This window comes from Electrona antarctica, assembly GCF_951216825.1.
Source record: "Electrona antarctica genome assembly, chromosome: 8".
Lineage (NCBI taxonomy): Eukaryota > Metazoa > Chordata > Actinopteri > Myctophiformes > Myctophidae > Electrona > Electrona antarctica.
In genome coordinates this window covers 16,253,314-16,269,485 of record NC_136789.1, presented here as the reverse complement: position 1 = coordinate 16,269,485, position 16,172 = coordinate 16,253,314, and the positions used below count along the sequence as shown (strand labels likewise).

The 16,172-nt window shown below is 43.1% G+C and overlaps 1 protein-coding gene across 1 annotated transcript in view; it reads right to left on the bottom strand.

Annotated features, from left to right (window-relative positions):
• The window catches only part of LOC306928122 (bromodomain-containing protein 8-like), a 22,896-nt gene continuing 6,724 nt past the window's right edge, over window positions 1-16,172 (bottom strand). The window contains exons 13-20 of the mRNA XM_079508043.1: window positions 8,034-8,505; window positions 7,852-7,895; window positions 7,394-7,689; window positions 7,000-7,092; window positions 6,820-6,888; window positions 5,902-6,205; window positions 1,689-1,733; window positions 1-860 (exon numbers count right to left, since the gene is read on the bottom strand). Coding sequence (XP_079364169.1) covers window positions 801-860; window positions 1,689-1,733; window positions 5,902-6,205; window positions 6,820-6,888; window positions 7,000-7,092; window positions 7,394-7,689; window positions 7,852-7,895; window positions 8,034-8,505 — 1,383 coding nt within the window. The 3' untranslated portion in view covers window positions 1-800. The remainder of the gene's footprint in view (window positions 861-1,688; window positions 1,734-5,901; window positions 6,206-6,819; window positions 6,889-6,999; window positions 7,093-7,393; window positions 7,690-7,851; window positions 7,896-8,033; window positions 8,506-16,172) is intronic.

Sequence of the window (16,172 nt, the reverse complement as noted above, 5' to 3'; positions counted from 1 at the left end):
GTGAGGTATACCAACCAGGGCCCAGTATGTGAAGTTGTGAGGTATACCAACCAGGGCCCAGTATGTGAAGTTGTGAGGTATACCAACCAGGGCCCAGTATGTGAAGTTGTGAGGTATACCAACCAGGGCCCAGTATGCAAATATGGGGCGGGTTTATCACCAGAGGCATTCTTTTTTTTTATCCGCCCCTTGGAAATGCAGGTTCCACACAGAGATTCCAGACTAATATCTACCCAGTGATATTACTCTGGCGGTGCCAGGCTAGTACAGTGCTAGAACAAATACAGTGACTTGGGCTTCAAGCCTTTTCAAGTCATATTATCAAGTATTACAATTGAATATTTCATGAGCAACCTAATTATAGTGGAAATCAATGTCATTGGGAGTCAGTCAATTACACTGAGGCCTCACACTAAATACATTTCATTTGATTTTATGATTGAGATACTGTCATTTATACTTTAATTTAATTTAATTGACAATGGCCTAAACTAGGTTTTAACAGGAGTTGACTATGAAAGCTGATTAGAGCAAGTTATTCTCAAACAGGTCTCTTCGTCGGATTAGACCTGCAATTGGCTCTAGCCCCTAACTGCTACAGTACAAGTCCCCAATCCAAGTCCAACCATAAACTGCACAACACTGCAAGGGAATCTATTACACGGGACGTCTCCGCCTCATTGCACAAGATACATCCATGTGCATTTAAATCCACAGGTACATTCGGCTATTCACTAAAAACCCACTGGGGTCGGAAACACATCAGACATACTGTATACTCCTCAGGCCTCTGGAGGCAGTCACTTCTTCATCTTGAGATCAGCTTCAATGGCACAACGGCGACCTCTAGTGCCCCCATCCTGCATAGCCACAGATAGAATGAGAGAGAGAGAGAGAGAGAGAAATAGCCATCTTTTATTACACTGAGTTTGAGGCAACACTTCATTCAATGCAAATTTGATTATTTGAGCTATTATATAAAAATCTAATTTCTGAATGACACAAATCCTATTTTTTTCTCAACAAGCTATATCATTTGTAATTGTGAAATCTGTCACGAAATGACCTACCTAGATTCACCTAGATTTACTAAAACTATTTAACGCAACAATTTCTATGTAATATAAGCTATGAGACAGTAATTATGGAACCGAGGTATAGAGAGTGCTGTGCTGTTCCATGGGCCTGGGACACAGTGGGTATGCGTGGGGGCCTGGGACACAGTGGGTATGCGTGGGGGCCTGGGACACAGTGGCTATGCGTGGGGGCCTGGGACACAGTGGCTATGCGTGGGGGCCTGGGACACAGTGGGTATGCGTGGGGGCCTGGGACACAGTGGGTATGCGTGGGGGCCTGGGACACAGTGGGTATGCGTGGGGGCCTGGGACACAGTGGCTATGCGTGGGGGCCTGGGACACAGTGGGTATGCGTGGGGGCCTGAGACACAGTGGGTATGCGTGGGGGCCTGGGACACAGTGGGTATGCGTGGGGGCCTGGGACACAGTGGGTATGCGTGGGGGCCTGGGACACAGTGGGTATGCGTGGGGGCCTGGGACACAGTGGGTATGCGTGGGGAGATGAGACCATCATTGTGTGAGGACAACAAGCAAGTTGGAGACTTGATTTGTGTTGTGGCGTTGGCAGTAAACAACAGATTGTAGGACAAAGCCTTGCGGACGGGTACTTACAAAAAGAGAGAGAAGGAAGGCTGGAGACGCCATGGACACACTGTCCTGTAAGATGACCAATATACACAAATCAGACAGAGAACTAGAGGGGAAGATAAAATGTTTGAGAGAAAGCAAAGATGTGCAATGAAACATTTGTATAGACAGTATGTTACATTTACTATAAAATATATTATTTGGGTTAACAGATACAGCCTCACTACACAGTATAATCCTCAGTGTTAATTAACTCTGAACAGTGTAAAAATGGAACCAAATATAGCCTCTTCAGAGCTAAATTAACACTCAAATCAGATTTTGAGATTTCATGGGTGTTAAGGGGACGGTTGGGCCTAAGGGTGGCACTAGACTCTCTAGAAACGTTCTATAGCAATGGTTCCCAAACCTTTTAGCACGTGACCCAAAAGAGACATTTTATGTCTCCCTGGGACCCAAACTAGTGAAAATAGCAGATCTACAAGCTCACAATGTGTCACATTGAGCAGGCCTCCAACTGTGTTGGTCTTTATCTCAACGAGACGAAAACTGAATACGTAAACATATGCAAATCCAACAATAACCACATTATAAAAACACTTAACAACACTCCTCTGAAACGGGTTGATGACTACAAGTATTTGGGTTCATATATATCTTCTTCCCAAAAGGACTTTCAAACTAGGAAGGGTATGGCCTGGTCAGCCTGCAATGACATGCATAAGATCTGGTCATCCCAGCTTCCCTTGTGTTGCTACCTTGTCGCGGTGGGAAAGCTTGTGTGTCTCCGTGACTCTGAGGGCTATACCGGAGGGGGTTCATACCCCCGGCAGGTTCAACCAAGCCGGGCAGGTCTCAGGGGAGAGGCCAGACGAAAAGCAGCACCTGGGGGTTGGGCGTGGGGCTAACAACCTCACCCCGTCAAAAGAACGTTGTTACAGAAACACGAAAAAGAGCATCAAAAGAAACTAGAGTCCTGGGAGAGGATGGTCCTCCAGCTAGAGGAAGTAAGTAAAGTAAGTAAGTAATCCCAGTTTAGTAAAATGTTAAAAGTAAAAATATTTAGGACGACCGTTGAGCTGATTCTACTCTATGGCTCCGAGACATGGACACTCTCAAAGAAACAAGAGAATCGGTTGGATGGCACTTACACCCGCCTTCTAATGAGAGCGCAAAATCTGTCTTGGAAGAGCCACCCATCGACTAATCTAATATACGGCAACCTTCCCCGTGTTTCTTCACTGGTCCGAACCAGAAGAGCGCAGTTTGCTGGCCACTGCTACAGAGCTGACAATGAGGTTATATCTTCCCTTCTTCTCTGGAGTCCTGCCTCAGGGCGGACCAGAGGTAGAAAGCTGTCGTTCCCTGATGTCATCGCTAGGGACACATGCTTCAGTAGGCAGGAACTGGGGGTGGCAATGAAGGACCGGTGCTTCAGTAGGCAGGAACTGGGGGTGGCAATGAAGGACCGGGAAGTCTGGCGTAGCATTGTGGAATCCATGATCTCGACCGCGGTCGAAAAATGATGATGATGATGTGTCACTTTGCGCCACTTTGAGCTTTTAGATCGGCTTCACTTAACTACTCCTTAATCATCTGTTTTCTAATTTCTGGAATTTCTTAGATTTGTCGTTGATGTCGTCATAAAAGCATTGAATCTGCCAGTGTTTTTCAGTGTTTTTTATTAATTTGAAGACCCACAGGACCCGAGACGTGAACCAACACATTCTGTGTGGAGTGGCGGACAATCATCCTTTCTTTCACCCGGAAAATACATTTTGTAACCACGATTATCAGTTCTTTAGATATGGGCCGTTGAATAAAGCTTGTTTAGACCAATAACGCAATCTGGGAAAGTATCAGAGATAAATGTATTTGATAAATGTATCTGTTTACACTGAGGTGGATGGAGACATAGGGCCCTATTAAGCAAGTGGAATCTAATTACATATAATTTTACAGTTTTTAAGACGTGGGGGCGGGTGCAATGTCATATTACAATTATGGGCCAGGTAAGAAGCGCTTTCGACACCCCGTGGTGTGAGCAAAACGGCCTTGAATTAGTCATGGGAGTGTTTAAGGGAGTTTTGAGGCTTACCCAATGAACATGTCCGTACTATTCTCTTTACGACACCAGCTGATGATGCGCCCTTTTCGGCAAGTGGTATTACATTTCTGCAGACTGGCACCATAGACATGACATGACTTTGTCACATTTGGGTTAATTATTCATATTGCACTGCATGCTGTCACCTTTATGCCTCCAAAGAACAGATCCACAAGCTGTCACAGCCATGATGTGCATAGCTTGTAGGCCTATGTCTCTATTTTGTTAAGTAACTTGCAGTTTTCATTGGAAAGTCATTACAGCGGCGCAGCCATTATGCTAAGGGAGGGAGATATACGCACATCGTCACTTAATTTGTTTCTGTTCTAAGCATGAAAAACAGCTGTAAAAATCTTTATTCTAGTTCATTTGATTCATAAATGAATAACTAAGACTTTGAAATGGCACCTACCTATACCTTTCAGATCGGAATGGAACTGCGAGTAGATACGCAGCATTGGCTGGCAAATTGGCAATCCATGCGTAATGTTCCCAGAATCGTCTAACCCCCGAACATACAAGTTCGTTTGATATTGTTTAATTCGATAAAAATAGAACCATGTACCATACAGCGAATGAAAGCAAGATTCCTAAGGAATATGGGGATTTTTACATTTTAAAAAACGGTTGAGAAATGAGAACCATGAGTGTTTATAATATCAAATATTATAAGAATAATATGAAAGACAAACGGGCTGTGAAGAGCTCAGCTCACCATCCCGACAAGGAGGAAATATAGCCTATAGTGCATGCACGTATATGCACTGACTGTTGCACACACGCTCTTTATTTGTTTCTATTGAAAAACACCAGTAAAATAACGTTTATTTTATTTTATTTCATTCGAGTCACGACGAAGGAATGAGTTGAAATGCCATACGTGCGCCATGCGTATTGCTGCGGCCCCAATGTTATGGTCTTCGCTCGTAGCATATTATTGAAGAAGAATTGAGTCGGGTGTGATACAGCGTATGAAAGCAAACCTCCCAATGAGTATGGAGATGTTTTAATTTCTAAAAAAGGTTGAGAAATGAGCGATATATGACCCTTTATAATCTCAACGAGAAAGCCAGAAAACTCGCTGTTGCCATGTGTCATAGAAACAAGTAAATAGGTCTATAAACATACTCCCGAAAGAATCGCATATAACAGGGGTCTACAACCTATTTTAAATGAAGTGCCATGTTTTTATTTTCTAGATAGTGAGTCTGCCATATCAAGATTCCTTTTAATGACACCACATTAAAATTTCCAGCATATTTTGATTGTCCACAAATATAAAGTTCTTCCTTCTTTTTACATATTTTCTTGCACATTGTTATAATGATCATTATAAATATATATCCCCCTGCAGTCAGAGTTCATTGTTTTAATGAATGAATGTGATGCATTGTGAGCTGGTAGATCTGCTATTTTCAAAAGTAATCTTTGAAAAAAGTGACAATTGTGGAATATTTTTGAAAAATGTTATTGAAACATTTAAAAACACAAATCTGTCATGGGGGTCACTGGCTTAGTTGGGCAAATGCATTAATCTGGGGGTCCTTGACATGGGAATGTCGCTGTGTGAGGATCACTGGTTTAAACAACATTAGGAGAAAAGCCCAAATAAGCACTTTAGAAACAAGAAAAGCAACCACAACTACCAATATTTACAAGCATCTTTGCAGAAAAAGAAGCCGCTTATAATAAACAGACATGGCAACACTCCAGCAGCACTCCAGAGCCGCTCAAGTGTAAAATGAAACAGTGCTTTTTGCTTTTAAGACGTGGTCAGACCCAGGCGGAATCGGTATGCGCTGAGTGTTTTTAGGTCAAGGGGCTTAATAGCAAATTAGCGCAAAGCGAAAATAATTAACATATGGACACTCCCCCAATGCTAAATTATGCAGGAACGTGGTATTCCATATGAGTGAGCGCTCACCACGGCTTCCATAATACGAAAAGGCGCAGAGCGAGGGCGAAATCTGTATTACCGCATGGGTTTTTCGTCTTGCTTAATAGGGCTCGGAGTCTCTTAGCAACCTTCATACGTTAGCGAAGTGCCACCATCTATCGTATACCGCCTTTGGCAGTGAAGCGTTGGATTCGAAAAAGGACGTAAATGGCCGCTCTTGGCCGTCTCGTCACCTTATCTGCGGGGTCCTGCTTGCGCGCGGCACCCTCGCGGCCCACACCTCTCAGGCTCTTGGCGCCGATGCCCCCTCGGGCATCGTCTGACGAGGTCTGCATGATGAGCTGCGTGGCCAGGAACTGCTGGATCTGCTCCAGGACGTCGCGCTGCATCTCCACGCCCATGTGGAACACGTCGTGGTCCGACGAGTTGTACATGACGGCGTTCTGGAACATCAGCATGATGTCCCGCTGGAACTCGGCCGTGGTGCGCACCAGGCCCGTCTCGATGTTCTTCTTGATGGTTGACAGGTCCATGGGCCTGGGGGAGACGGTGGTGGTGGGTGCCGGAGCGGTAGGCATTAGTGGGGACAAGGACTCACATTTGGTACTTAAGTAAAAGTATCAATACTGCAGTGCAGAAATACTCTGTTACGAGTAAGAGTCTGGAATTCAAAATGTACTTGAGTTAAGGTACAAAAAGTGCTGGTAACAAAATGTACTTTACGTACCAAAAGTAGAAAGTAGGCATTATGCAGAATGTCCCATTTCAAGTTTTCAAATGTTTAAAAAGATTCAGAAAATAGCCAATCTACAAGCTCACAATGCTTGTTAATGTATGTTTTGTAATAATAATCAAAATGTACAAAGTAACTAGTAACTAAAGCTGTAAAATAAATGTAGTGGAGTAAAAGTACAATATTTGCCTCTGAGATGTAGTGGAGTAGTAGTAAAAGTATTGGAATTTGGAAATACTCAGTACAAATACCGCAAAATTGTACAGTACTTAATGTACTTAGTTACTTTACACCACTGGCGGTAGGGAGGGTGGACCAGCGTGGGGAGAAGAAACCAAACAAGAAACGATCTCTCAACAAAAGTCAAGAGATGTCCAGGTTTGGGGTAAGAAAGCGTGGAAAACCTCTATGCACTCACCTGTACACAATACTGTGGTATCCAGGAGCAATGTCGTCCGTCACAGGCTGCAGGAACACATTGGCGTATCTAAAAATAAATTGTGTTAATCACATCAGCAATTTCCATCATTATTGAAAAATAAACCATTTTAATCACTTTGGTTCTGTGTTTTGTAAATTAACAACACTAGATACCCACCTGTGATTGGCTGCTGCACGCCACACCAGCATAATGGCCTTTTTCCAGATCTTCTGAGCTTGTATAGCTTCTTGGTCCTCGCTGCTCATTGAACTGTAGAACAGTGATGAACAACAAAATGACCCAATTTAAACAGTGTGTGTAATCAATAGTGTGAAACAATAGAATCAATAGAAACAATAGAATCATCTATAGTTGCAGGCAACTTGCAGCCCTAACTGCAGTGGTCAGAGAGCGGTCTCCCTGCAGCCCTAACTGCAGTTGTCAGAGAGCGGTCTCCCTGCAGTGGTCAGAGAGCGGTCTCCCTGCTCTTCAATAGCCAGGGCTTGCAGTGCGTGCGTGCGTGCGTGCGTGCGTGTGTGCGTGCACGCGTGTGTGTGTGTGAGGTACTCACAACTGTGAGGAGGTGGGGCTGCTCGGGATGGAGTCTGCAGCGGTGTGGAGCTGCAGGGACGAGGACGCCGTCGTGTGCAGGCTGTAGCCGTCCTCGCTCTCGCTGGCCGTGGGCTCCGCCTCCCCGTCCGCCTCCGACAGGAAGGCCTCCGCCGCCCCATCAGCCTCCTCCTCCTCCTCGTCCGCTTCTCCTCCTCCTCTGCAGGACTCCGGCCTCTTGCTCGCCGCCTCTGCTTTACTCCCTGAGACGCTCCTCTCTCCTTCCCCTTCCCTGTCCCCGTCCCCCTCCCCGGCCCCCTGCGCAACACACGGAGGAAGACACGCACGCTCTCATTGGGATCTTAACTGTCCACAAAAAAGCTCGGGAGTAAAAAGAACGTACAGCACGCTACATTTTACAAGTACAGAGTACAACAATTACAGGCATCACGTTATCTCTGTCCTCATCGGGTGGTGTACCTTGGAGTGTCTTTCTGTCAGTGGGCTATCTTCTAATACTGAGTCTGCCAAGACAGTAAAGACGAATAATAAACAAGGAAATGGTTATGCCAAAATGCACAGTTCCATGCAAAACAAACGCATGTTTTTTTCTGAAGCAAATGAACAAAGATATTTGTTTTCCTGTAACGGTCTTAACGTACCTCCACGTGGCTTCTCTACTTCCTGCCGCACCCATTGCTCACTCTCACACTTGACGGTAATGTCCAGCGAGATGTGTCCGTCCCGGCGCCCCTCCTTCCCGCTACCCGCAGCCTCGGCCTGCGGAGGTGCTCCGGTCTGGTGGTTTCGCTCCGGGGAGGAGGAGGAGGCGGAGAGAGGAAGGCCCTGCAGTCTCAGTGGGTACCCTGAGGGACAGCCGCCCTCCTGTCCACCGCTCGCAGACGTCGAGTGCGAGAACGGAGCCAGAGATATGCCCTGAATCTCCATGGCTTCCGTCTTGCCAACCAGGCTGCTGTGGAGGAGGGAGGAGGTGTGCGTGACAGCGGGGCCGGGCTCGTGGCTCTTGAAGGGCCCTGCTTCCCAGGCGGCAGACAGGGCATGGCCGTTCTCCTCACACAGGGACAGAGCTGCCTCTACGGCGGCTGCATCCAGAGCCTCCGAGTTCTCATCTCCCTGTGGAGCACAGACACTCTTTTTTTGAGGCGCACTATCCCCTCCTATGCCCAGCTTTCCGTGTTTGTGTAAACACAAAAACATTGAAGATAAAAGTGAAGACGGAAAAGTGAGGACGCAAATTGAGATGATGTATGATGATGTATGATGATAAGAGCGGCCCTCACTTCACACGGGTGATTTTTTTATAGCTTTATTTAGTAGTTATTTTTATATTGTACACATGTACAATAATACAAAATACAAGTCCACATAAAACACACATACGCGAGCACAGACACTCTTACATTAAAACAGACCCACCATCAATTGCATTGTCGATTCACAGCATCGGCCAAATATATTGTATATACATAATTTTTCCGTTCATGTCTTGATTTAAAATTGTGCACACTTTCTCCAAATATTTTAAAGCATTTACCGAACATAACTGAATAATTGAGTCAATGTTGGCGAAATACATTGCACAACGTGCTGGAATACCACCTGTTATGGATGTTTGTCTGTTGCCTTAACGTCACAACTGCTGCAATCTACGTATAATTACAGTATTCTAAGGTTGAGCAAACACCAGCCATGTTTGGTTGCTGCCTTCAGGAAGGAGATAGAGGGCCCTATTAAGCAAGTGGAATCTAATTACATATAATTTTACAGTTTTTAAGACGTGGGGGCGGGTGCAATGTCATATTACAATTATGGGCCAGGTAAGAAGCGCTTTCGACACCCCGTGGTGTGAGCAAAACGGCCTTGAATTAGTCATGGGAGTGTTTAAGGGAGTTTTGAGGCTTACCCAATGAACATGTCCGTACTATTCTCTTTACGACACCAGCTGATGATGCGCCCTTTTCGGCAAGTGGTATTACATTTCTGCAGACTGGCACCATAGACATGACATGACTTTGTCACATTTGGGTTAATTATTCATATTGCACTGCATGCTGTCACCTTTATGCCTCCAAAGAACAGATCCACAAGCTGTCACAGCCATGATGTGCATAGCTTGTAGGCCTATGTCTCTATTTTGTTAAGTAACTTGCAGTTTTCATTGGAAAGTCATTACAGCGGCGCAGCCATATGCTAAGGGAGGGAGATATACGCACATCGTCACTTAATTTGTTTCTGTTCTAAGCATGAAAAACAGCTGTAAAAATCTTTATTCTAGTTCATTTGATTCATAAATGAATAACTAAGACTTTGAAATGGCACCTACCTATACCTTTCAGATCGGAATGGAACTGCGAGTAGATACGCAGCATTGGCTGGCAAATTGGCAATCCATGCGTAATGTTCCCAGAATCGTCTAACCCCCGAACATACAAGTTCGTTTGATATTGTTTAATTCGATAAAAATAGAACCATGTACCATACAGCGAATGAAAGCAAGATTCCTAAGGAATATGGGGATTTTTACATTTTAAAAAACGGTTGAGAAATGAGAGAACCATGAGTGTTTATAATATCAAATATTATAAGAATAATATGAAAGACAAACGGGCTGTGAAGAGCTCAGCTCACCATCCCGACAAGGAGGAAATATAGCCTATAGTGCATGCACGTATATGCACTGACTGTTGCACACACGCTCTTTATTTGTTTCTATTGAAAAACACCAGTAAAATAACGTTTATTTTATTTTATTTCATTCGAGTCACGACGAAGGAATGAGTTGAAATGCCATACGTGCGCCATGCGTATTGCTGCGGCCCCAATGTTATGGTCTTCGCTCGTAGCATATTATTGAAGAAGAATTGAGTCGGGTGTGATACAGCGTATGAAAGCAAACCTCCCAATGAGTATGGAGATGTTTTAATTTCTAAAAAAGGTTGAGAAATGAGCGATATATGACCCTTTATAATCTCAACGAGAAAGCCAGAAAACTCGCTGTTGCCATGTGTCATAGAAACAAGTAAATAGGTCTATAAACATACTCCCAAAAGAATCGCATATAACGGGTCTACAACCTATTTTAAATGAAGTGCCATGTTTTTATTTTCTAGATAGTGAGTCTGCCATATCAAGATTCCTTTTAATGACACCACATTAAAATTTCCAGCATATTTTGATTGTCCACAAATATAAAGTTCTTCCTTCTTTTTACATATTTTCTTGCACATTGTTAGAATGATCATTATAAATATATATCCCCCTGCAGTCAGAGTTCATTGTTTTAATGAATGAATGTGATGCATTGTGAGCTGGTAGATCTGCTATTTTCAAAAGTAATCTTTGAAAAAAGTGACAATTGTGGAATATTTTTGAAAAATGTTATTGAAACATTTAAAAACACAAATCTGTCATGGGGGTCACTGGCTTAGTTGGGCAAATGCATTAATCTGGGGGTCCTTGACATGGGAATGTCGCTGTGTGAGGATCACTGGTTTAAACAACATTAGGAGAAAAGCCCAAATAAGCACTTTAGAAACAAGAAAAGCAACCACAACTACCAATATTTACAAGCATCTTTGCAGAAAAAGAAGCCGCTTATAATAAACAGACATGGCAACACTCCAGCAGCACTCCAGAGCCGCTCAAGTGTAAAATGAAACAGTGCTTTTTGCTTTTAAGACGTGGTCAGACCCAGGCGGAATCGGTATGCGCTGAGTGTTTTTAGGTCAAGGGGCTTAATAGCAAATTAGCGCAAAGCGAAAATAATTAACATATGGACACTCCCCCAATGCTAAATTATGCAGGAACGTGGTATTCCATATGAGTGAGCGCTCACCACGGCTTCCATAATACGAAAAGGCGCAGAGCGAGGGCGAAATCTGTATTACCGCATGGGTTTTTCGTCTTGCTTAATAGGGCTCACTGGGTCCTATTAAGCAAGACGAAAAACCCATGCGGTAATACAGATTTCGCCCTCGCTCTGCGCCTTTTCGTATTATGGAAGCCGTGGTGAGCGCTCACTCATATGGAATACCACGTTCCTGCATAATTTAGCATTGCTTTGCGCTAATTTGCTATTAAGCCCCTTGACCTAAAAACACTCAGCGCATACCGATTCCGCCTGGGTCTGACCACGTCTTAAAAGCAAAAAGCACTGTTTGATTTTACACTTGAGCGGCTCTGGAGTGCTGCTGGAGTGTTGCCATGTCTGCTGTTTATTATAAGCGGCTTCTTTTTCTGCAAAGTTGCTTGTAAATATTGGTAGTTGTGGTTGCTTTTCTTGTTTCTAAAGTGCTTATTTGGGCTTTTCTCCTAATGTTGTTTTAACCAGTGATCCTCACACAGCGACATTCCCATGTCAAGGACCCCCAGATGAATGCATTTGCCCAACTAAGCCAGTGACCCCCATGACAGATTTGTGTTTTTAAATGTTTCAATAACATTTTTCAAAAATATTCTTATTGTCACTTTTTTCAAAGATTACTTTTGAAAATAGCAGATCTACCAGCTCACAATGCATCACATTCATTCATTAAAACAATGAACTCTGACTGCAGGGGGATATATATTTATAATGATCATTATAACAATGTGCAAGAAAATATGTAAAAAGAAGGAAGAACTTTATATTTGTGGACAATCAAAATATGCTGGAAATTTTAATGTGGTGTCATTAAAAGGAATCTTGATATGGCAGACTCACTATCTAGAAAATAAAAACATGGCACTTCATTTAAAATAGGTTGTAGACCCCTGTTATATGCGATTATTTTGGGAGTATGTTTATAGACCTATTTACTTGTTTCTATGAGACATGGCAACAGCGAGCTTTCTGGATTTCTCGTTGAGATTATAAAGGTTTTTTTTTAAAGGCCTTTTTTAAAAATTAAAACATCTCCATAATCACTGGGTAGTTTGCTTTCATACGCTGTATCACACCCGACTCAATTCTTCTTCAATAAAATGCTACGAGCGAAGACCATAACATTGGGGCCGCAGCAATACGCATGGCGCACGTATGGCATTTCAACTCATTCCTTCGTCGTGACTCGAATGAAATAAAATAAAATAAACGTTATTTTACTGGTGTTTTTCAATAGAAACAAATAAAGAGCGTGTGTGCAACAGTCAGTGCATATACGTGCATGCACTATAGGCTATATTTCCTCCTTGTCGGGATGGTGAGCTCTTCACAGCCCGTTTGTCTTTCATATTATTCTTATAATATTTGATATTATAAACACTCATGGTTCTCTCATTTCTCAGCCGTTTTTTAAAATGTAAAAATCCCCACATTCCTTAGGAATCTTGCTTTCATTCGCTGTATGGTATATGGTTCTATTTTTATCGAATTAAACAATATCAAACGAACTTGTATGTTCGGGGGTTAGACGATTCTGGGAACATTACGCATGGATTGCCAATTTGCCAGCCAATGCTGCGTATCTACTCGCAGTTCCATTCCGATCTGAAAGGTATAGGTAGGTGCCATTTCAAAGGCTTAGTTATTCATTTATGAATCAAATGAACTAGAATAAAGATTTTTACAGCTGTTTTTCATGCTTAGAACAGAAACAAATGAAGTGATGATGTGCGTATATCTCCCTCCCTTAGCATATGGCTGCGCCGCTGTAATGACTTTCCAATGAACACTGCAAGTTACTTAACAAAATAGAGACATAGGCCTACAAGCTATGCACATCATGGCTGTGACAGCTTGCGGATCTGTTCTTTTGAGGCATAAAGGTGACAGCATGCAGTGCAATAGGAATAATTAACCCAAATGTGACAAAGTCATGTCATGTCTATGGTGCCAGTCTGCAGAAATGTAATACCACTTGCCGAAAAGGGCGCATCATCAGCTGGTGTCGTAAAGAGAATAGTACGGACATGTTCATTGGGTAAGCCTCAAAACTCCCTTAAACACTCCCATGACTAATTCAAGGCCGTTTTGCTCACACCACGGGGTGTCGAAAGCGCTTCTTACCTGGCCCATAATTGTAATATGACATTGCACCCGCCCCCACGTCTTAAAAACTGTAAAATTATATGTAATTAGATTCCACTTGCTTAACCCTTAGACAGATTACTACTGGAAAACACGTGGAGTTTTGCATTAGTCTTTTCTGCCCTGTACGTGATTTTCCGTAGTTCTCTTTTTTTATTAATACCAATATATTAATTCGGTCCGCACCTCTGTATATAGTATTGAGCATAAATATCAACTACATTTCCCAGAATTCCCGTGTCACGTGACACACGTGTATGCTTTCCTATTGGAAACTGACGCCCAGCCCCCAGTGAACAGGGGGGTTGGTTGACTCCTCCGAGGTGGGCACTGGAGGAAGAGTTTTTCAGCCAGGTTTGCAGTCGCCGCAAAAAAAACAATCTGAAAAATGATCCATCCGTGTCCAGTGGCATTCTCCAGTCCCAGACCGTTGGCCGGGCTGCAACATCCACCCTCGCGGATTACACGTGTGCAATGTTTTTTCTTCTCCCCACCGGAGTTACCACCAAGGCTGATGCCTTCGCTAAAAGGTAATTTTATTGTATTCGAAAATGCCCTAATATGACATGTCTAGTAAGACGATCCCTATATTTGGCCCGAGCCGACCTAGTGCTGATATCAGATAGATGTGGTAGAACCATATATGGATAGATCTAACTGGTTTAGTCATCGTGACATGCATAGTCGGAGAATATATAACAAGGGTCGGTACTATAGGTGATCGACGTAGCTAACAAAAACATCTGATCAAATGAATGTATTGTACTGTGTCTTTGTGGGCTGAATCGTGGCATCGTGGCATACAAATAGATGTTTGTATAATTAGTATCACGATAAAATAATATGGCGACGTTAGAATGACACCACCAATGAGTGATCGCGTGTAATGTAGCTGCCCAGCGTATATCCAGCACCATCACGTCACCACATTCCACTGGCTGTTGGCTAGTAGTAGTTGCTAACAAACACTGCACAAATGGTACTGGCTATTGGCCGGGCCACAAGCCCGGGCAATAGCCAGTACCAATGTTGCTGGATGATTGCGACGCAATGGTGCTGGATATACCCTGGGCAGCTAGCTACATTACCACCGATCACTCATTGGTGTTTCATTCTAACGTTGCCATATTATTTTATCGTGATACTACTTATACAAGCATCTATTTGTATTTGTCATGCCACGACTCAGCCCACAAAGACACTGCACAATAAAATCATTGATCGCCAGCAGCCGGGTAAAACGCCATGTAATAGTAGCGTGCACTGACTACAGCTAAAATGTTTATTTCTTTTTATATATTTAGAACTGGCATCAGATGAGGAGGAGGAGGAGGAGGAGGATGAAGAGTCAAGACTGCGATGGCGTTCTCCGACACTGAACCGGATTCATTCATTCATTCATTTCAGGGGGGGGCAGTTTTTGGGTGTTTTTTTTATTTAGCCTACTCACACATAACCTGACTCCGCCAGATGGGGCAGCAGAGAGTACACTGGGTTCCCCCCTCCTGCTCCCATCTGGGAACTCTCAGGCAGACTTGATGCCCGGCCACAAAACGGCCTGGCCAATCAGCAGCAGCTAGAAGCGAAGTTGCTCACAAAACGGCCTGGCCAATCAGCAGCAGCTAGTAGAAGCTAGAAGCTGCTGCTAGAAGTTGCTAGAAGCTGCTGCTGATTGGCCAGGCCGTTTTGTGGCCGGGCATCAAGTCTGCCTGAGAGTTCCCAGATGGGAGCAGGAGGGGGGAACACAGTGTACACTCTGCTGCCCCATATGGCGGAGTCAGGTTAACTCACACACACACACCGTCAAGGACTGGGTTTGGGGACATTTGGGAGGAGTAGCTCTGATCCATAGCTCTAAATGCGCATTTAGAGCTATGGATCAGAGCTAGGGGAGGAGTAACTGTTTTGTATGTAGGCCTATTTATTTTCTGTAATATTTATCATTTTATTATGTTAGTAGTCGTAAAAAATAAAAGACGCTTTTACAATGAGTTAGACCTGTCATGACTATTTTGTTCACTATTGTGAGGTTTATTGTATATGACTAAGCAAGTTTCAACTGTGATTTACTCTGTAACGGTAGATGGTAATAACTCAATTTCTTTTTTATAATACAGTATACATTCAAGTCTATATTTTGATACATATCATGGGCACCAAGTCATATCAAAACAATGTCCTTGGATGTGTTTTTTATCAAAACTGTGTTTCTTCATAACAGGTTTTTGAGATACATGCATGAATAGACAAGGTACTGGTAAGACTATGTAAACATGGTATATATCAAAATGTGCGTTAGAATGTCTAATTTTACCCCAAAAAAGAATTGAGTTTATATGATGTTCCAATTTCAGAGCTATGGGGACTTTTAGCTGGATAGGTCAGATTGATCATGACTGACCATGCTATTTATAGATGGCAAAATATCTACAGTGGTACATGTGAGAAACTTTTTATTTTATTTTAATTGAACTAGACAACTCACCCTTTAAAATGAGATATTGCATGGCTATGTATGCCCAGCAGAAAAAAAGTTATTTAGAAAATAAAACTTCAACCGGGCATAACTTTTTTTGGTTGTCCTAGAAACAGAAACAGTGTAAATGCAGGCTCTTTTAAATGGCTTCCAACACAAGAACTAAACATTTTATCAACTCAGTTCATTTTTTTCCTGGAAGCAGACAAGTCAAGCTTTCTCTGAAGGTCTTTCGTTGTCACACATTCACAACAGAGAATTTTCAATAAATCATTCAAAAACGCCATTCTGGCCATA